The sequence below is a fragment of the Podarcis tiliguerta genome (assembly GCF_965153285.1).
Source record: "Podarcis tiliguerta genome assembly, chromosome: 11".
NCBI lineage: Eukaryota > Metazoa > Chordata > Lepidosauria > Squamata > Lacertidae > Podarcis > Podarcis tiliguerta.
Genome location: NC_139544.1, coordinates 27,950,840 through 27,974,281, shown reverse-complemented (window position 1 = coordinate 27,974,281; position 23,442 = coordinate 27,950,840). Strand labels below are relative to the sequence as shown.

The 23,442-nt window shown below is 39.0% G+C and overlaps 1 protein-coding gene across 4 annotated transcripts in view; it reads right to left on the bottom strand.

Moving 5' to 3' along the window:
* The window catches only part of KIAA0825, a 179,876-nt gene that overhangs the window by 103,136 nt on the left and 53,298 nt on the right, over positions 1 to 23,442 (bottom strand). For all 4 annotated transcript variants that reach the window (XM_083403670.1, XM_083403669.1, XM_083403672.1 and 1 more), the window contains 6 exons: positions 21,226 to 21,408; positions 14,634 to 14,747; positions 9,987 to 10,126; positions 8,473 to 8,661; positions 7,100 to 7,333; positions 2,963 to 3,371 (listed from right to left, as the gene is read on the bottom strand). In XM_083403670.1, coding sequence (XP_083259796.1) covers positions 2,963 to 3,371; positions 7,100 to 7,333; positions 8,473 to 8,661; positions 9,987 to 10,126; positions 14,634 to 14,747; positions 21,226 to 21,408 — 1,269 coding nt within the window. The remainder of the gene's footprint in view (positions 1 to 2,962; positions 3,372 to 7,099; positions 7,334 to 8,472; positions 8,662 to 9,986; positions 10,127 to 14,633; positions 14,748 to 21,225; positions 21,409 to 23,442) is intronic.

Genomic DNA, 23,442 nt, shown 5'->3' with positions numbered 1-23,442 from the left:
AGGCAGGGTTCCAATCCTTTTATTGCTTACAAGGGACCCCAGCTGTCTCTGGAACACCAGGAAAGGGAGGCTACAAAAGCACATATTTGGTCAACCTCTCACTCCCTGGGCAGATCTTCTCTACAACCATTGCGCTCCTAGTTATGCTAGTGGTGGGGGTGGCCCTGTACACTTTCCCCCCTAAAGTTTTTTTGAGCATCCACAAACTTCTGTGTTACCCAAGTTCACATCAACACCTCTTTCTTGTGCATAGGTTGTGAGGGTTTTTTGTTTGTTTTTGCTAAATACGCACAAGCATGGTAAGGCTTGAACTGGTATTATTATATTTGACGTTTCGATTTCCAGCTTTAGTTTGCCTCATTTATATGGGACATATTTAATTAATGCTTTCAATCTGCATTAGACCTGAGTATTCATATTGGGCTGGTACATACGTACCTATGCATTTCTCCCTGATCACAGGATTCTGGGAGAACTTTCAATTCATCTACTTTTTGCCCCTTTGTCTTGGTAATGATTACTGACTTAGATGGTTTAAAAGGAGATTACAGAAATTCATGGGGTATATATCCGTGGCAACTAGTTATGATGGCTGTATACTGCCTCCAGGATCAGAGGCAGTATGCCTCTGCATACCAAGTTGCTGGGGAACAGCAGCAGGGCAATGCTACTGCCCTCAGGTTCACCTTGTGGGCTTCCCATAGGTATCTGGTTGACAATTGTGGAGACAGGACATTGGGATAAGTAGGCCTTTGTTATGTTCTTATTGTGAGCTAGACTTCTTTAGAGGGAGAGGTAGTCATCTCTTAAGTGGTAAGAGTTCATAATTTCCACTGCCAATGTATGAACCAGAAATTACCCTCTTCTGCCCAACCCTGCTCTTTCACCCATATTTGTGTGTTTTTCTCCATCCACCCCCACCACAACCTCTCCTTGGTGCTTGTAGTATTAATGACAAGACTTCACCACGTGGTTGTGCTTGAATGCTAATGAAATCACAGGGACTTTTTTTGCATTGATTTCAGTGAGACTTAACCACAAGTAACTTTGGCTAGACTGGAGCCTCTCTATTTAACTACAATGATATAGATCACATTCTTACACAGTAAATTTCTGCTTCCAAGTTAATAAAGTCCATATATAAGCTGAAAGACAACAGAGCATAGCTCTTCCCAGGAACAGGGCGCTACAAAAGTGACACTACTAATGGCTTCTGGATAAAATTATTCAAAATATCTGTCAAGCTAAATACTAAAAAAATTAGTACAGGATGCAAACACTGATGTTTCAATTAAGAGAGAGAGAGAGAGAGTGCATGCGTATGTGTGTATACCCTTTAATTGAAATAACAGATGTTGTGCTATAGAAAATGTTTGCATCTTTTATTAAAATGTTGAGTAAGAAGCCTGAAAGATATTTATATATAAAAATTTGGCATATGCAATCTGTCTGATATCATGGCATGCTCTTGTTATAAAAAAAGAAGCAAGGAAAAGTATTACTGGAGATTTTAGATAAAGGTAAAGGGACCCCTGACCATTAGATCCAGTCGTGGACAACTCTGGGGTTGCGGCGCTCACCTCGCTTTACTGGCTGAGGGAGCTGGTGTACAGCTTCTGGGTCATGTGGTCAGCATGACTAAGCTGCTTCTGGCGAACCAGAGTAGCGCACGGAAACGTCGTTTACCTTCCCGCTGGAGCGGTACCTATTTATCTACTTGCACTTTGACGTGCTTTCGAACTGCTAGGTTGGCAGGAGCAGGGACCGAGCAATGGGAGCTCACCCTGTTGTGGGGATTCGAACTGCCAACCTTCTGATCGGCAAGCCCTAGGCTCTGTGGTTTAACCCACAGAGCTTTTAGGATCTTCCAATTACATACATTACTGATATAATTTCCGTTGTATAAAAGGCCTTCCAATTTCAGCAATGTTACAAACTGACTTATGCTACTGTCCTAGTGAATAACATTTCCCCCCTTATCATAGAAGGCATCCAGTCTTGCAACACAATTGTAGGCAATTCTTTTCAGAAGGAAGACTGACTGGGTTCAACGAAATAGATATGCAGCCTTAATCTCTTAATCATTGGATTAGAGCATGAAAATTAGTATTAAATGCACACATAAAGATGATGAAGGTCAATGTCAATGAGCATTTGTGTGATACTGTTACTGCTTTTTGCAGTTTCTGCCAACCAAATACCCCTAGCAATAAAATAGCATAAGTCAATGTGCTGAATTAATACATTTTCATTTGCATGGATGACTCAATCTTGTAGTACTATTTTGCCTATACAGATTATAAACAAGAGGTTCCCCTTTGTAAAATGTAGATGAAATAGGCAGAACATTCTACTGTTACTAGTGAAGTTTATTCAACAAACTATATAATAACTAGCAATACCAGCAAAATCACCTGTTAAAAAAGATTTCTGAATTATGAAGCAGTATATAAATGCTTTTAAATAAAATAAAGAAGACTTGATTAATCCACCTGCTACCAATTAAAAATACACATAACTCAGAGAGCTATAAAACATGTAAGCCCTCAACTTTTTTTGGAAAAATGTGGAAATGTTGATATTCTTTTCACAAAAAAGCAGAGGGGTACTTTTATTGTGAGATCTGAATTTCTCTCTGGATATGCTGTTACGTTACAAAATTAAATGTGCTTCTTTGTTTCTAATCACAGAAGACCATACAAAGCTTTTTGTATGAACTATATCCTCCTTAATTTAATCTCCATAGTAAAATCCATTGCAAGAATATATGTAATGACAGTTCACCCTTCTATGGGAAAAACACAATTTTCCTTGTTTTCTATTTATCCTATAATCGGAGCCCTGCGGGAATTCAGATCTGCTACAGTAAACATTTTTACTAAGAAACATTTCATTATTCATGTTGTATAGGCAAATGGTAGCAAAAAACAAAAACAAAAAGTGAAATATCAGGTCTTCTTACCAGTCTATGCCCAGTTTTCTTGCCTTTAGTAACTGGTTTTCAATCCAGTTTGGCCTTTGTTGTTCAATGCTCTGTATAATCTTGTGAGTCACTTGTTTAGGGCTACTTTTCTTTTTCCCTATAATATTTTCCAAACATACACGAACCAAACTGAGCTTCTCTTTGCTCCATCTGTCAAGAGTCGTACCCGTTAAAAGTTCTGTGGTGTTTCCATCCTCAAATATCCGACATATAATTACAATCAAGATCCAGACAAGAAGACCAGCTTTTTTCGATTCAATTAAGTTTTTTGGCATTTTTCTCTCAGAGAGAAAAAAGAAATACTTAATTGGGGGAGGCAAACATGCAATCACTGTAGGTAACTTGCTGATTACAATAGATACTGCCTGAGCAGCAAGCCTTGTGAAGCCTTTAAAAAAAGAATGAAAGAAGGTATGATTAACATTAAACACTCTTGCTATACAATGCAGTTATGAAGACTGAATGCCAATGTTTAATTTTAGATGTCTCTTAGATGTATAGCCTTGGTTCACATGTTTCCTGGGGTTGCTACCATTATTTTGTGGTGGTGGAGTGAACATGATTTCATGCAGATAATATTTTGTGTAACCTGGACAATCCATAAGACCAGAGGGTCAGTTAGTGCATATTTCCACCCAACCTTTTTTTATGTGAAGAAATCCCATTAACCAGTTCTTTATATGATCAGTCTCTTGTACCGAGCATCTGGACAAGGTGGTGGAGGCAGGCCAGGGTTAAATGTCCTGGAAGTGGACCGGAGTGAAGCCTTTTGGCCCAGCCCAGCCCACCCGCTGTAACCAGTCTGTCTATGATTGGCTGAATGTTGGGCAGGCTGAAATTCACTTTCCAGGCCAGTGCAAGTCCAATTTGGAGTCATGCTGGCCTTGGAAAACACTTCAGCTCCATGTCCCATGCTGGATCAAGGCACACACCAGGTGCTGTCCCGCACAGACGCCCAACCCCAAGGGTTAGGGTCATTATATGATCAGCTGCTTGTACAGAACATCTAGTTCACACTTGATGTTTTCTGTGTGTTGGAGGTAGGGATGCAAGATTGCATGTTCATTAAGTGCCATCAGAGCCAGTACCAGCCTCTTGTTGCAAATAAAGATTCTGTGGATTTATTCTCTACCAAGAATCTCACTCATTACCTAACCATGTGAAAATAAAATGGGATGCCTCTCTGAGAACCTAAGAAGAAGTGTCTTCAGTTGTAAGACCATGTACACTTCATTTTATATGCACACTAATCATCTTACTCACATTCAGTGGGATATATCTCACTGAGTTTCCTACTTCATCAGGAAATTTAAAGGTAAAGGGTCCATCTCCATGTTGCAATCTAGCCATAACAAAAATCAATATACTATCTGTATATTATCTATACAGTTCTGCTACTTTAATACCACTTGAAGTTGGTTCTGACATAAATTACTCCCACATTCCACATTAAAGACCCTTTCATAAAAAAGTAAGAGTCAAATATAAGCGTGACATTTTGAAATTTAAATTCAAGCACAAAATGAATAAAGGGTTTTGAAACTTGTCTCAGGAGCTAATTAGAGGGAAAGGTTCCAAGTTTAAAAAACGGCATGCCATTACATATTACAAATATGTGACAAAGTACATTCCAATGTTATACCCCAGCATAAACTATAAATTAAACTTGTGATGATCGTAACATATTTACAATAAACAAAATATGAACATAGCAATCTGTTTAATAAACTGTAAAAGACGTAAAGAAAAACAGGTTGCCATTTTAATAATTGGAGACCTTTAGCTATCACTAACATAATTTTAGCAAATACAATAATGTATTAAATGTATTAAAATTTAAATAAAATTAAAATTGATCGTAAGTGGCAGTTGTGCTTATTTTATGGCACTAAGTTCCTTATCTTCTGTTGCTCATGCTGTTATTCTTGTGTGGTGCATCTTCCTGTCCTGCAAGAAGCACTCAGAGACCCAGAAGAGCCAGTGTGACTGGACAGCAGTGGAGACAACAAAGGCAGAGCACACAAGAGCTCTCTGCTTCTGCTACCACATATGTAAGCTAAGGAAGAAAGAGTATTGCCTCCTCACTTGTCCCAACATAATGGCAGAAATATCTGGCTAACTGGGAGCCTAGGAACCTAGCCACATCATGATGAGAGCTACCACAACAAACATACAAGGGTGTATGTTATTTTCAGCATTGTAGTGTAGGAAAGGGTCCCACCCGCTCTTTAATCCTACTTTCCCACCCATCCACCCACTACCAGTCTTGCCAGACACTGAACTAAGAAGAATAGCCAACTTATCTGTAACAAAATTTGATGATTGTTGACATTTACCTGTGGCCACTGCTATAGCCCCTACCCAAACAGCATCACTAAATATACCCCTCAATTTTTTTTCATAGTAGTGAATGGCTGCCATTCTCTCCTGTGAGGTAAAAATGTAAGTGCTGTACTGAGGGAAACTTATTGCCCTCAGTATATCTGAAGGAGCGTCTCCACCCCCATCGTTCTACCTGGACACTGAGGTCCAGCACCGAGGGCCTTCTGGCGGTTCCCACACTGCGAGAAGCCAAGTTACAGGGAACCAGGCAGAGGGCCTTCTCAGTAGTGGCACCCTCCCTGTGGAACGCCCTCCCACCAGATGTCAAAGAGAACAACAACTACCAGACTTTTAGAAGACATCTGAAGGCAGCCCTGTTTAGGGAAGCTTTTAATGTTTGATGTATTACAGTATTTTAATATTTTTTTGGAAGCCGCCCAGAGTGGCTGGGGAAGCCCAGCCAGATGGGCGGGGTATAAATAAATTATTATTAATTATTATTATTATTATTATTATTATTATTGCAACAAGAGCAAAACTAGCTCTCTATTGGATGGTTTGGATGCCAGGGTGGGTGGGGGAGGTACTATGCATCTTAGTTTGTACTGTGCACAGAGATATTATTTTTTTTAATCTAATTGGTTTATATAGACTATGCATTAAAATTATCACTAAAAAGTCATAAGTTGAAAGCAACTACACCTAAAACATTTCAAAATATAAATAACATGAGTAGCTTAAAATTACATTATAAAAAATGCATATTAAAATGCATGTCAAATTTACATTTCAAGATAGGCTTTTCTGAACAAAAGAAGAAGAAGAGTTTGGATTTGATATCACGCTTTATCACTCCCTTTAAGGAGTCTCAAAGCGGCTAACACTCTCCTTTCCCTTCTTCCCCCACAACAAACACTCTGTGAGGTGAGTGGGGCTGAGAGACTTCAAAGAAGTGTGATTAGCCCAAGGTCACCCAGCAGCTGCATGTGGAGCAGAGACGCAAACCTGGTTCATTACGAGTCTACTGCTCTTAACCACTACACCACACTGGCTCTCTGAAACTAAAGGGTTTCAGCAGGTACCAAGAACAGTACATTGACTGTATCTGCCTAACGCCAATAGACAGGGAGTTCCAGAGTGCATGTGCTGCCAAATGCAAAGATTGATTCCTTGCAAGTGTGGAATGGACACTTGTAAAAATGTCAGTGTCACAGTTCAAAGTGGCCAACTGGGTGTATATGGGATAAGGCGATCCCTCAAGTAAATGGGTCCTAAATAGTTAAGAGCTTTATATACTAATAGTGACATCTTGAATTTGGCACAGTAACTAACTGGCAACCAGTGCAGATCTCTGAGTAGAGAAGTAATATGTTGACAGGGTCTCACTCCTGTCAGGAATCTGGCTGCAGCATTCTGCACTAACTGCAGTTTCCAGACCAAGCACAAGGGAATCCTCCCATGAAGTGAATTGCAGTAATCCAATACTGAAGTCACCAATGCCAGGATTACTAGTATATTTATTCTGTCAGCCATTTGCTTTCCCAAAGAGACCTTGCTGAATGTGGGCCTTCCACTAGCCCACAATGACAAGGATTGCGCTAAGAACTCAGTAAGACAAAGTACTGCACCCAAGTATGTAAGCAATTCCATGAATAGTCTTCTAAAATACCATAAATTGTATCACTATAGTATTCATTATCAAATCATACCACTTAATTCTAATTTTTCAGTTTTGATTTGTCCTCGTTAAATGTATAGCTATTATTTTGACAGGAATTATATAAGCACACCTACATTTCCCAGATTCTTTTCTCTTCATTTCTCTAGGTGTGTAATTCCACTCCTTTGGAACAGTCTTCAGCAAACTTTCAGGGACAATTTGCTTGTGTTGATAGGTTCCATAGTTTTCTGTTGCTTCCCATGAATGCATCAAAGAAATGATCTGCTTCACAATACCCTTAACTGAATTAATCAAAGTCAGCTTCAAGCATCTAATAACCTCTGGCTCTGACTCAATGCAGCTAGAAACTTTGGAGACAAAATAGTAATAATATTAATTTAAAAGGAAACATTAAGTTGAGCCTCTTTAGCAACATTTAACGTCACTATTTTAGAAAGTTTTTTATACTTTTCCATGTTACAGTTCTATAATAAAAAAGCAACCAGAGTTTCTACGTAACAATACTATGTTATCAATGAAACACTTTTATAAATTATTATTTGCTCAGTTGCCATGCCTTTGTTGTTTGTTGCTTAGAAGTGGATAATTACTACTATCCAACATACTACTTCTGTTTATCTTTGCACTTAGACAAATTATCATGACTGACTTGACCTGTGTGATAATATAACAATGTATAGTTATGGCTTTGGGTGGTTTAGTTTCTTAAATGGTGGAATAGACTGAGTTCTGGTCCTGGCTACAGAAGAAGGAAATACCAGTTCAGGCTCCTTCCTCAACTGTCATTAGCAGCCATTCCATCAGGCTATAAAAAGAAGTGGAATACACAGGCCTTTCCACCAGTAACATTTGGGTCTTGCTCTCTTTGAAATCTTTCCATTTCAGTTGCTCATTACCAGAGTTCTAGATAACTAAGAAATAGTCCCAGGATTGCTTATCCCCCTCCTTCCTCTCTTTCATTTTGCATCATGTCTTTTAAATTGTTAACCTTAGTGCAAGAACTGTCTTATCACTGACATTTGTGTGCCACCCTGGGAGCCGTTTTTTGGCTGAAGAGCAGGATAAATATACTCTGAACGAATGAATGCTTTAGAAAAGACTGAGTTAAATCTGCAAGAACGAGGCACATGAAATGAAGTTCAAAATGGAAGTACCTGATGTGGTGCTACAGATGAAGCTAAGTGGAGATTTTCCTAGAGCATCCAAGAATGAAAGTAACTTCTGTGGTATTATAAGAAATTTCTACGACTGGTTCTCAATTTGAAACCTAAGATCCTCTTCCAGATGCAATTTTATATTTCCTAAAGCATCCCACACATATGTTGCTGCCCACCTAGAACTGGAAGAAGACCTCTGGGGCAAATTGGGAGTGTGGTACAGGTAACTACAAGGGGTAGGAATTGGTGAATCACATAAACCGAACTCCACTCCCAGCAAGACTGGATACACCCCCGAAAGAATGAAAATTTCACTGCGTTTTTCATACCTGATATATTGTATAAACAATCCCACATTTGTTCTTTTTCCATGTAGTTTTCAAGAACACCACCAAGTGATTTGGGAGATAAAGTACAATAAGAAAGTACTGCAAAGATTGCTTCAGTCAGACTAGGTTCTTGGCTGCTCTTCATGTCTAGGCAAGTACTTTGTTCTCCACTTTTTGATAATTCAGATTCTTGAATAAAGAAAGAAGAAAAGTTCAGAAGTTGAGGTAGTAGTGAAAGTGTAAGTGGGACCTACAACAAAATTTTGTAGTATAATGAATGTCAGAATCTAGCTAATATTTGGGCTAAGAAGGAAAATACAAGCTACAGAACTGTGCCAGATAAGGAATCCCTGGGCAAACCAGCCTATTGAATGCAAGCCATTATCAAACAATGACAATGCATCTACATGTCAAAGAACCTTATCAGTTCTGTGGAAAGCAAGGGTTGCTGATGTGGTGGAAAGGTGACAGGAAAGAATGTCATTTTACAGGAGTCTTGGATTTTTGTTGAGAGGTGTGCTGGGAAGGAGGAGGTGGCCAGAGGCCAGACCTCTATGAGCTGCAGGGCAGGCCAGCACTCCATGCAGCAATGGTCAGAGGAAGCTGCACTGAGAGACAATGGGAAATGAGAGGGGAAATGGAAGACACACTTGGGGTATAATTTGCTGCACAGCCTCCACTGCCCACTTCTAGGTGTAATTATGTCTTAATAAAACCATATTTCTTAAAGACACTAGCCGCTGTGCCTCGATCTTTCCAAAGGAAACCCAAACCTGTGTAAGCAGTTGGAACCCCTGGATTCTCACACTGCTCGTGGAGACTGTGGTGGCATATAATAGTACTTTTAGGCTAAGATCTATGGTCTTTTCTTACACAATAGGGATTTTTCTTACAAAAACAAACTCTTAAATGATTTCCGTGTTCTGTGCTAGAGAAACAATTGTTTACAGCTCAGCGTGTCTAGGCAGGATGCAATCTGCTGAAGCTCAGGGTAATGGTCAGTCAAAATCTTAATAAATGCTGTCACTCCATCCTTGTGATCCTTGAACACACTAGTAAATATAATCCAACAGCAGGGGGAGAATATGATCTTCAGACATCTTTCAGTCTTGCTGACATGCATTTGAATAGGTAAATGAGTGCATTGCAACATTCAATAAAAAACAGGACAGAAGTTTAGTTGTGGTGCTCTTCTGACAAATGTTAGACCAACTGCTGGACCAAGAGAACTGCAGAATATCTACAGCTAACATTTTAGTAAATAACAAACACATTATATTCTAAACAGTATTAGCATGATAAATGTGAATTCCTATCCAAACAAAAAATCCTGAGCAAAAAAATGAAAGAAAATTAGATTGCAAGTATTGAGCGAGCCTAATGCTAATTATGTGAAGTGATGACCACGATCCTTCTGCTAATATTAAATAGCGAACAATGTGGCAATCCTGAACAATTTACTTGTGTTTCTTCAGCGGTAAAATATTGCAACTATAGAAAGTGTCAGTACTTACTGGAACTCCTCAGTAAAAGTTTCACTAAGAGACAATCGTGATGTAGCAGGGTTTCCAAAAGCAAGTTCCAATTACAGCATGGCTGGGATAAGAGCAGCTTGAGTTGACCCTGGGCTGCCATTCCTCTGGCTGATGGAGTCCTTTCAAAATGTAAGATAAAGACAGAATAATGTCGTTAATTTATCTATGAAATTAATAGCCTTAAAGTGCAGATGTAATGCTAACTCCTTTAAATGTCAATTCCTCCCAGATTACTCTGAAAATGCTTTCATGGTTGCTTACTTTAAGGCTGCTCAGGGAAGGAATTACATTTAATCTCAACTAGCTAAAAAGCAAATTAACATTTGGTAGACTGCCAAATTTTAACTGATACAAAGTAACCTCACTTATCTCTTTCATTGGGGCCAGATATGCTCTTGTTTCATGAGGCAAAAATCATTTTTAATGCCTGAATAAATCTGAGGGATTATATTTTAGTTCAATGTTGTATTTAAGTGTTTAGAGTGATGTTATAAAATATTTGAAATCAAGTCTGTGAAATAAGAAAGAAACAAATACGGTTGGGTGGGAAATACGATGCGAGCTACTTGTCACACTATAATTAAGGCAGAATTATAAAAGTATATTCGGTAACATAAAACAGATGTGTCCAATTCTGGGCACCACAATTTAAGAAGGATGTTGACAAACTGGAACGTGTGCAGAGGAGGGAAACCAAGATGATCAAGGGTCTGGAAACTAAGCCTTACGAGGAGCACTTGAAGGAGCTGGGTATGTTTAGCCTGGAAAAGAAGAGACTGAGAGATGATAGCCATCTTCAAATAACTGAAGAGCTGTCAAATGGAAGAGGGAGCATGCTTGTTTTCTCCTGCTCTTGAGGGTAGGACTCAAGGCAATGGTTTCAAGTTACAATAAAGGAAATTCCGACTAAACATTCAGAAAATCTTTCTGACAGTAAGAGCTGTTTGGCAGTGGAACAGACTCACATGAGAGGTGGTAGACTCTCCTTCTTTGGAAGTTTTTAAGTAGAGGTTGGATGGACATCTGTCATGGATGCTTTAGCTGAGATTCCTGCATTGCAGGGGGTTGGCCTAGATGACCTTTGTGTCCCTTCCAACTCTATGGAAGTTCTATGATTCTATGGATTATATATTAAGTACAAAGGCTTCATATTAGCCCAGTTCCCTACTCCATTTCCCAACATTTCTATGTATTCAGATAATGTTCAGGAAATCATAGCTCTTTTCACCATGCTACCATTACCATGCTATGTAATTAGGTATCTAACTATACAAATTAAAGCAACACTTCCCTTCAATTTCTAAACATAAGAAAAACAAGGCCTTTGGACAGTTAAGTATTTAAAGTAATATCTAAAGTGACTTATGGAATATTGAGGTAGAGAAAATGCTCAACTATCATTGACCAGATGGGATGTTATTGCTTTTCAGTATTTGCCAATTCTTGGCTCTTAGAGCATCATGCAAATTGAAATGCACAGTTGATGTGATTCACTCAGAGGGAAAATAAGAGTATTACAGACATTCCCCGAAGCCACTATACTAACACTAGTAAATGCACTGAAAAGTTTTATATTGGACATATGGAGAAGCATATGTTCTCTCATCTTACAAGCTCATGTAGCTGTGAACACAAGGCTAGCCACGTAAAGAGGAAAAGGTGAACTATATATAAAATATGACACATATAAATGTTTAATTTGGTATTAAGAAAAGAACAAGTGATGGTTTGCATCTACCTCTACAAATCTACTACAATTGGGAGGCCAGCTCATCCAGGAGCTGTTGGCAAACTTACCACTTTTTTCATATCCTTTCCAGCAATATATGGATGCTTTTACATGGTACCACTGAGCTGTTTTGGAGGTAGGAGGAAATGACTAGCACGGCAATGCCAATGGAAACTGCAGCACCAGCAATCAGGGTATAGCCCTGTAATTCAACCTCCTCCTTTTATGCACAATCACCAAAGCTTAAAATTGGGCATTCAGCCACTAAATCAACATGAACATGCATGAAAAATCATTTCTTATTAACTAAAGATGCATGCATGCATTTATTTATTTAAATAGTTATGAAAATATGTATATGCTGCTATATCACGAAAATATCAAAGTGGTTTACAGTGTCATGTCGTGTCGTGTCATGTAGTGGTTAGGGTGCTGGACTAGGATCAGGGAGGCCAGCTTAAAATCCTCAGTCACAGAGCTGGCTGGGTGACCTTGGACCAGTCACACACTCTCAGCCTAATTCACGGGATTGCTGTGCAAATAGAACAGGGGTGAGGAGAACCATGTATGCTGTCTTGACATTCTTGGAGAACAAAGGGAATTAAAAATAGTAAATAACTAAGTACGCATATCATCAACATCAATTTTTTTTCAATCCTACTTTGAGTTACATTACAGGAAGCTTAACATCTAATCTAAAGGATTGATTCCAGCATTTCACAAACTGAAGTCCATTTGTGCAATGGGGTTCTTTCTCATGTCAAAACATTTATACTGTTTACTTAGCCTTATTTTATAAGCTTCAACACATTATTCATGCAATATTGACTAATGTGTAATGATAAAGACATGAACCTTATCGGAGTATTCTAGGTCATACATGATTAGAAATGTGTCAATGTTCACAGGGCCATTTGTTGAATCCCTAACAATCTGCTCCCTCTTCCTCTGTGCATTCGAAAAGGCCTGAAGTGGGAAGCATGCACTATTTGAGTAGTCTTTTTACAAGATTTAGGGTTTTCAATTACACGGGGAGCACACCCATAAAGAATAGGCCTTACAGAGGGCAGCAAGGCCAACTGACAGGGACCTGATGGAGTGGATGGGGACAGAAAGTGTGGCCCCTGTTCTACCCCTCATATGATTCCAATTCTACAAGGCACTTGACATCTGAATGGATCTATGATTATTTCTATAACCGGGTTTACACAGATATGCTGACTATATATTTGTTTTATAGTTGCCTCTAAAGAACCTCCATTCACACTGGACATTAATAAACTGAAGTGCAATTTTCTCTTATTTTTTCTGTATTAATATATTGAATGGTAGAAAAAGCTACCGTAATTTTCTGTGTATAAGATGATGTTTTTTGCTTTTAAGAATTAGTCAAAAATTGGGGGGGGGGGGTCATCTTATACAAGGATGGTGAATGTACAGGTGTTTGGGCTTGGGCTTTGTGGCGGGCAGCCTAGGCTTGGGTGTGGGCTCTGGTGTGGGCGGTCTGGACTTGGATTCGGGTCTGGGCTCTGACACAGGCAGCCCGGGTTCAGGTGCAAGTGGCCTGGTCTCAGGTTCAGGCTCTGGCGTGGGGAGGCTGGTCTCAGGTTCAGGCTCTGACTCAATTTGGGGTTCAGAAAAATAGGGGTTGTCTTATACATGGGGGTGTGTTATACATGGAAAAATATGGCATGTTGAAATTAAAGACATAGTCATTAAATGTAGCAGAAGCTAAAGATTTACTTTTTCAGAATAAGTATTAAAAATCATAGCATTCATTTAAATACGCAGGTTACTGAGAAAGGATACAAATTCTGTGGGGAGCATAGATAGCCTGCTAAAACGGGCGTGGGAGGAATTTTGGTCCAAAGTTAGAAAAATAATGACAGTACAGCTGATGGCATATGCTTCATATGTAAATTGTCATTACACTTACTGAAATGGCAAGGAAATTATGCATTGCTTCCAAACATGCAACAAATTCTAAAAATACCAAATATGAACAAATCAGTTGTTCAAATGAAGTTTAGTTTTATAGAATTATCTAGCTTTTCTAATGCCCAAAGTTACTACTTTTTCCAGATACAAACAAAGTTTCATGTAATACTCAAAATTTAAAGTCAAAATAGTTAAACAGGAAAGAAAAACTTAGATTGAGTTATTTTATTGTCAAGAACAGCACATTTATATATTACTAAAGCAAGAGATTATGTCTATAATCAAACATCAATGTTAAAATAATTAGATACTGCTAAAGAAGAACTACCCATTCTTCAACAACAATTACCATCACACTAAAATAGTTTGAATTGGGAGCTGGTGTAAATATAAGATGCCTGTAGTTTAGCCCTGGGTACGTGGGCTGGGGAATGTGTGAGCACAATTGCTCACTATTTGGCCCACATTCTTACCATCAGTCTCAAACATGGTAAACAAAAGCAGAAATCGCAAAGCAGCTTAAAACCATGTTTATGGTCAGCGCCCCATTAGAAAAGCAATAGAGGAAATTTGTATCAGAGAGTGGAGCATCTGGATGAGGAAGTGTGGCTCATTTCAGATCCCATCAGCTGGGCAAAAAAATGTATAGTCTATACATTAAGTCTACACAGCCCCCACATGGAATCTGTGTGAGAAAACCAGTATGAAGAAACTATATTTGATATCTGTATATTAGTCTATTGCAAGTGACTTGAACAGTTGCTCTGTTATTCTGATACTGTCATTTCTGTGGTTTTATTTTATGATTTTAACTTACTTTATTTATGATATTCCTGTAACACGCTCATTTGGTGAAGGGCAGGCTAAAATTAAAATTAAATAAATAAATAACGTTGAACTGAGAAATCAATAGATTATATCTCAGTTTCTTATCTACATTTTAATATAAAGATACTTACTTCAGTAAAGAAGGGGAAAATTCTGTGATGCCAGATAACCAGCGTAATGGTTGGTCAACAGTAGGCTCCAAAAAATCTGAGGGCAAGGGATCACCAACACTACTATGAAATGTCCTGAAAAATACAAGTAGTTCAAGTAGAATTAGTTCAATAATCATACTTCTTTAACAGCTTCTGAACAGCAAACAAGTATTTGGCTTGGAATCAATGAGCTACTTATAGAAGGTTTTTCAGTTCAACACAAGGGGGTCTCCAATTTCAAGTCACAGTCACTGTTCACACATTATTATTATTATCCGCCCTTTACCAGGACGTCCCAGGATGTGGGTTACAATAATTTAAAATGCAAGTTAAAAATAGTTTCTAAAAATTACAGTTGCTGAACAGGGTGGAATATAGTGTCTCCAAACCCACAACAGTGGCGGGAAAGCCTTGTTGCACAAGCAACACTCCACTTGCTGTTCTTAGGATTCAAGTCAAAGTACAATATAAAAGATTTATGCTCAGATTTAAGCTATGATTTACATTTTAATGTATTCCTGTTTCTACTAGTCAGAGAATGACAGACAGTAACAACCCTCTCCTGCTGTTGCTCCACAGAGACTGGCATTCTCTAGAGCTGGGCTATTGTGTAGCCTTTACACTTAATATTCTTTCTGCTTTGTTCCATGTCCCAACACAGGATAGTTCAGTGGCCACAAATAAACATTTTATAGCCATTTGCTCCCTTGCAAACTAAGGAGGTATTTTTCTGCAACTTCTGTTGATCTTAAAAAACTTTTTTTGAGTATGCTTACAGCAGTGAGCAGCTCTCTGCATGCCAGCTTCTAGCCCAGCAGCACTTACTAGGCTTGTGGTTCTTGTCTGCCTTGCATAGTGAGGCTCAGAGGTTCATGACTGCCATGACAACCATACATTCTCTCAGCATGTCATCAGTCAAATGAATGTGGGAGGCCACCTTCTCAACTGTGGCAGAAGATGGCTATCTGGTTGTGGAGGATTTCTCTTGGTCTCTCTTCTCATGGTCATTTCACTTTTTGCTAAGGTTCAGACTGGCAGCAACCACTTCTCTCTGCAGGGGTGGTGGACTTTGATAAATTTCTAGCCAAAATGCCAGGTGATACTGTAGGCATTTTGTGAGGTGATTGACATCGCCTTCATCAGGTAAAGCTTGTTTAATTCCTTGGTTTACTGGTGTGTTGGGAATTGTGATGTAGGAAGCAGAATAGCTGTAATGAAAGTTGCAGGAAACTACTGTGTGGTGACCCAACACAGTTAAGACCTATTACTGAGCCTCACCATGACTGTGATGAAAGTGAAGAAACAATACTTCTCCTTTATATCTGACCTTTGGTGGTGTTAAAATCACTATCTGAGAACAGTAATGGACTGGATAAGAACCAATGAACAAAAGCTCAAGCCACGCAAAATGAAAGTACTGTTTGTGAGTAGGTAATCTGTCCAGGGAAGTGGGGTCCTGAGTAGGTGGCACCCCCAAAGGATCAAGTCCACAGTCAAGAAATGTTCAAAGATCCAACTTTGTCACTAGAGGCCCAAGCAACCTTAGTAGTCCAAGGCGCCTTTCATTAACTTCATCTGGTGCCCTAGCAGTAACTTGTCCTGGACAAAATAGTCTGGCAGATTAGACTACTTTGAAGAATGCAGACAACACTGCAGATAAAATACAAGTAAATCAAAATGCAGATGCTGGGCTACTAACTGAGACTGATCATTGGGAACGTATTTTGTCAATGCTTAAATAACTGCACTGATTCCTGGTTCTTTGTATGATTCTAGGTGGTGGCGCTAACCTTTAAATGTGGAACTGATTCCTGGCTATGAAGCATGGCTCATCTTGAAGATTATGGGGCCATTGTCTCAAAAAAGGAAAAACAATAAGAGTGCTCTCACCCCTGGCTAGATGGAAGGTGATAAACTGAAGGATACTGAATGCCCCCCTTTCTTAATTGGAATACATTCCAGACATTTTTCTAAAGTAATTTTCAAATGGATATGCAGCCTAAACACCAGTGAATAACCTGGTTGCCCCCACTGTCCATTACTAGTAATGAAAATACTACTAACAGACAAATATATTCAGCTTAAATTTCTTACTTTAATCATTAGTGCATAACCACAGCTATTAGGAAATGTTCTTTATGTATAAAATATCCTATAGCAGCTGCCTCTTGTCTCAAAAGCTGGGGAAAGCATCTGTGAAAGTATTTGATACAAGAGCAATATTCCATGTTTGAGTTGTGCTATTCTCCTGTATCGTATGACAAGGTGAGAACTGATTTTGTAAATCTCAGTGCTAGTGTGAAATGATGAGATGCATAAATGATGAATTCCCAACACTGTTGCTTTATAGAATTTAAATAATTTGATGTTGAAAAATATACTGGAAATTAATACTGGAGACAGCTGAGATAGTTTGGTACACCTTGACTTATTCATCAATATGCTTTTTACTGGGCTTACTTTGTACTAAGAATATGTGAATAGTATAAACATTAAATTCATTTAAATTCCTTTAGAATTTGAGTGTCTGCAAAGATTATGAAAAGCAGCACATACATGCTGATAGCATTAAAACGAATTAGGAGAACTGAGCGTTCTATGAGATTTTTAAATAAAAATCTTTTATTTTTTAATGGAATGCAACATATTGGCAATAAAACTGAACAGGTAACATAGGTTCCTATTAAAATTGACAGCAAAATTGAATTGTTGTGGATTGCAGTCATGATAATTTATTAACCGCCAGAATGAATTTTCAGGAATGTTTGACAGTCCAATGATGTCAAGGTTGATTCCAACTTCAGGCAATACTTCCATGATACTTGTAGATGGGCGTCTCAGATAATTACATTCACTGGCACATATAAGCTGCTCATTTCAACACTGTTGGCTTTACCTCCACTAAAGCCAAGAACCAGAAGGAACTCTTGGTCTCCCCTGGAAGGTGTTTTTCCCTGAGTGACAGTACAGCAGGTGGGATGTACCAAAGGAGTCCCAGTAATACAGGCAATTCCAGGACACCTAAGTCTACAGAACTACTTGCTGCAAAACCCATTTTCAAAAAGAGGCGCCAGCAGATTCATAGAAGTCCAGTTTATAATGTTTATCCAAAGTTTTTGGTGTGGACCAAGTGCCAGCTCTGTGGATGCCAATAAAAAGATCATTGATGGCAAATGTTGCCATAGTAAAAGTAGACCTTGTGGAATGGGCTGTGATATTCTGCAGGGCAGGCAGCTTGAGAGAGAGTCATAAGCCAAGATGATACATACCCTTAGCCAGCATGCTAGCTTTTCTTACCCCAAGAGGGTGGAAAGGAAGAAACAACAGCCCTGTCAACCTGAAGTCCTTAGTCTGGCTGATACAGACTTTCAGCACCCAGTAGATGATCCACTATGTGTCAGGCCTTCTCTAAGGGATGAATCCGGTTAGGCCAGAAGGAGGTTCTGGTTGTAGTAAAAACTTGTATTTGCCTTAGGCAAGAATGATAGATCCATACAAAGAATCACAGTCTTTCCACACAGTCTTTCAGGAATATGCATAAGGCATTCAATTCCAAAATAAGCCATGTTGATGTGATGGCCACCAAAAGGAGGACCTTATGAGAAAGGATGTGGAGAGGAACAGTTTGGAATGGTTTGAACACAAGACTCTGCAGAACCTTCTTTAAGGTCCTCAAATGAAAACTATGCACCACAGGAGGACATATAGGGATGCCCTCTTTAAGAAACACTTTGGCTGGGAATAAAAGCCAGTTGAAACTGTTTGAGGAGGTAAGTGATGCCTGTTGTCAAGTCAACAGTAGCAGTACTGAAAGCCAAAAGCATGAAAAGGGCAGCTGCAAGACTCCTTCTCAGAGAATTGCTGGGAAGAGTTAAACAATTCTGCCACTCTGGCTCCCATTCATCCATCAGCTCCAGATCACTGTCTCTGCCATGCAGTGATCAGTCAAAGAACAGGGAAGGGGAGATAGGCACTGCTGCTGGTAGATTTTTCATGTCCCATATATTGCACCCTGTGTGGCGGCTGATCCAGCACTGCCTTGGTACTAATTGCATCAGCAACTGCTGCAGTAGCTGAAGTGGTTTTCTTTTGGGTTTGGGGGGCACGGGGTGTGTGTGTGTCCTGAGAATTTTAGGGGCTATAGCCATTTGGGCAGTTAAGGCAGAGGACTGACAGAGCACAGAAGCATCAGTGGCTGATAAGGCTTGCTGTACTGAAAACCAGGGCTGATTGGGAGAATCCTTTGAAGAAAAATCGGCTGTCATAGTTGAAAATGTATCAGATCTTGCTGCCAACACATGCAGCGGTATATGGGTGTGGTGGATTAGGTTCTGTGGCTGGAAAAGCAGCAAACCAAGCCCCGAAGAATGGGGACCACCTGCCTCCACACACACCCCCCACCAAGTCAGAGATGGATAAGGGAGGAAAGAGAAACAATCCATAGGCAAAAAAGAAGGGAGGATGAACAGCAAGGGAAATGACCAAACAAAATGGTGGGTGGGAACAAAGGCCAGGAAAAAAATGTGGATTGGCAAGAAAGAGAAGGAGGGTTTGTTTAAAATTGCAAGTCAAAAATATTTATATCAGTGTTAGGAAAGAATGGTATGTGACTCATAGGAAACAATTCAAAATGGCTATATTCTATATATGGCCTGAGCTAGCATGTCAGTTAAATAAATCTTATTTTCAAAGATGAGCTACTTTTCAACCTGTAGGAACCTTAGTGAACACATTTCAATTTTTTCAGGAAGAGCAGATATCACTGTCTCTATTTTGTTTATTGCCTTCATGTATTAAAATATACAATTTGAAAACAAACAAAAAAAACACCACAAATTCTTATTTGAAAGAATAGAAAGAATTCTATATTTTGAAGGCCTTCAGGACAGATAGTCTTGAGTTGTGTGTGTCACTTACTTGATGTAGTTTATTGATTGCAAAGCAGGTTTCAGTTCTCCAAGGAAACACAGATAGCTATCACTAGCATGTGTTTATGGAATGTTAGATGTACAACTGTTGCTTGATCAATAATAAGTTTGTTGTGATTTTCCTTGGATACAATATGTAAAAACCCTCTGGATTTAAGCTTAGAAATAGCCATGTTGTGTTATTTTGTTTACAGTCTCAAAGGGCTGTGTGTCAGGACACGAATGCACAAAGAGTTGGAAGAAAAAATATTCTTCCCAACAGCTAAAATATGGAGTTTAGTAGATGACAGCAGTTAGAATTGCACAAAGAAATATGGTTCCTTTTCTTAGTGTGTATTGAATTAAAATCAGCGTGCCTGCTCCCTCCAATGTTATGAAGTTATACTGAGAAGTATCACAAAGCTACGAGATAAACCGAGAGATTTTTTTTTATTAATGTATTTAAAAGATCTCAGTTTGCATCTCACCTTCCACCTAACATAATAGGCTCAAAACAGGTTACAAACTTGAAGTCCCCTTTTTAAAAAAAGAACAATCTTGATACTATACTGTTTAGTTATATTGTAGTTCATTAACAGCCTTCCTCAGTTTGGGGGCTTTTGGTCATGTGTACATTTCATCATGTGCCTTCCATTCGGGACTTCTGGTTATGTGCTTATTCTTTCTCCCACTTACCCTTCCCCCCCTCAAATTCCTGCCTCTTTCCTTGTCCTCTTCTCCTTATTGTCTAGGACAGGCATAGGCAAACTCTGGTCCTCCAGCTGTTTTGGTACTACAACTCCCATCATCCCTGACCACTGGTCCTGTTAGCTTGGGATGAAGGGAGTTGTAGTCCCAAAACATCTGGAGGGCCGAGTTTGCCTATGCCTGGTCTAGGATCAACCTTTATCTTCTAGGTCAATGACTTTTAAAAATATTTTTCTTCCCTCAGTCTTTCACCTGGCCTGCTCCTGTTAGGATTAGAACAGATCAAAGGCCCTTAGGAACACAGGATGCAAAGCCCATCTAGCTCTGGCAGGAGTTCTCCAGAGTTTTGGGCAATGAGCTTCAGCCCTCCTGACGGCTTAGCCCCAGCCCCACCCTCGGTCACATCCACATCATACATTTAAAGCACATGGCTTCCCACAAAAAATCCTGGGAAATGTAGTTTACCTCTCACAGAGCTACAATTTCCAACACTCTGTACAAATTGCAGTTCCCATGATTCTTTGGAAGAAGCCATGTGCTTTAAATGTATGGTGTGAATGTGACCAAGCAGGCAGTAGAGTTAGATATTGCTAGAGGCTTTGCTATTATTATCAAATTCTTAACAACGCAATCTTATGCATGTGTATTTGGAAGTAGTCTCTCTGTGTTCAACTACTCCCTAGTATGCATGTTTAGGATTGCAGCCTTGAGAGTACTGAATATAGACTGGTTTCAAGTTTACCAGATTCTAATGACACCATTTTCCTCAAACAAATCTGCTGCAGGGTAAAATAATGTACATTCAAGCACCGCTTCCTATCCACAGTTGAAACCAATGTTCAGATTTTGGTGCATCATTACCATACTGGAATCCAGCCATTACACAAAGATATACGATTGTTACTCCTTCTATAGGATAAATGTCTGTTTGTCTTAAAATATTACATCACACTTACTTATACAGGTTCTCCAATGGTGCAGTTAAAAAGACAGCTGCTGCAAGTAAATTATTGCAATACTTGTGTATTTTATAAATACGACGATTTCTGTCTTTTTGTGGGATCAACAGTTCTTGCACAGAACTGCAAACTGACCACAGCATGCTTTCACAGATCATCAGAATTGCTATAACATCTATTCTGTAAGAGACAAAGCAAAAACCCTGAAATCAATTGAGGCATGCAATTCAACCCATTCCATCAAGTAATTTGCTACAATGCAGAAAGGATTTTTATATACAAATGATCTCTTTTACATTATTTAAAATCATAAGGAATTTTAAGTAATAATAATGTAATCTTGTCCCTGGCACAACATTCCCTAAGTATACACAGAGCTCTCATGTTTCACTTTCCCCACTGATTTCAAGAAATGAAGATTATCTGTGGATTAGCTCCCTCCATAGATATGAATGAGGAAGGAATTCACCATTTGCACTGTTATACATGTGCAAGCTAGGATTATAATTTGCTATAATTTGCAATTTTATCCAATTCTGAATACACCAAATAAAACATTACAACTAAATATGTTTTAATTTCTCTGTTCCTTACACCTGTTATAAAATGAAAATTGAATATGTTCTTTTTCTGTTTTCTTCAGAACTTTTTATCCCCGGTTCTTAACAAATCTCAGAAACAATACTGAATATGAGTGGAATACATTTTAAATAATTTATATATTCATTTGATTGTTTGCTTTATAATATTTAGACACACATATTTTCTTTTCCAAAAAGGAAGGTAAAGGTAAAGGGACCCCTGACCATTAGGTCCAGTCGTGACCGACTCTGGGGTTGCGGCGCTCATCTAGCTTTATTGGCCGAGGGAGCAGGCGTACAGCTTCCAGGTCATGTGGCCAGCATGACTTAGCTGCTTCTGGCGAACCAGAGCAGCGCACGGAAACGCCGTTTACCTTCCCGCCAGAGCGGTACCTATTCATCTACTTGCACTTTGACGTGCTTTCGAACTGCTAGGTTGGCAGGAGCAGGGACCGAGCAATGGGAGCTCACGCTGTTGCGGGAATTCGAACCGCCAACCTTCTGATCAGCAAGTCCTAGGCTCTGTGGTTTAACCCACAGCGCCACCCGCAAAAGGAAGACATTAGTTTAAATATTCATGGCACAATTTTATATAAAGAGTTTTGGAAACTGGTGCCCTTTCCCCATTCCTTTAGTATACAAGTTCCATTTATATTGATTTCTCATCATGGGCTCCAGATGTGCTTTCTGAGCACCCTCTCTTTTCTCCCAAGATTTCTTTACCACTTTCCCCATCTCCCATTGTTTCACTATGGTTCCTCTATTATTACTTTCTTGCTTTTGTATGAGCTTGCTATATTATGATAACTAGTATGTGCCAGAAGCTGTTTAAGAGTTATATAGCTACCAGTTAACGTGGCACTGTAAATGTCTTTGGCATGACAAAGAAGGAACAGTGAGTTGTAAAAAAGGATTGCAAAGACTATGGATACAACCTACATCCCACTGGCATTAATGACAAAGCTCACATTTTGATTGTAATAGGGCAGGATTGCTATCCAAACAATGTATGCATCTGCCTATCAGATTTTCAAGAAGAATGAATCAATTGTCATGATTTCAACAAAAAGCAAATAAAGTACAGAATCTGCAGAGAACAGCAGAAACCGATCAGGACTCAAATACTCTAGCAGCTGAATTTGATCATACTTCTAATTCCAGAATTAATATTAAAAGCCTGCTCTGCTACACAATAGAGTATGTATGTTCTCATTCTTCTTAATTATAAATAAAATTAAATCTAGAAATCACTAGGGTGTTTCCATTCTTTATGTATGCTTACAGACAATAGTCTAAGTATTTTCATAAATACTGAAATCTATAAATCCTCTGTATAATGAGGTTATACACACAAGCAACATTTTGAAAAATAAGTTCCTTTGTAGTTTGTACCTAGAGGTTGGAAAATATGTGGCATTTGAAGGATGGATCTCCTCTGCTTTGGCTTCAGTCTACCATGTTATTATTTTTCTGTGAAAATAAAGCTTTGTATATTGCACCATATATATTTATTTTACTTCCATTGCTAGTTGCTTCCTGCCATTTTTATCATCTCCTTGGTGAATATCATGCCCACAACTAACCTTGGAAACATATCGCATATTGAACTTAAAGGTTAAAAGCTGTAGTAGGA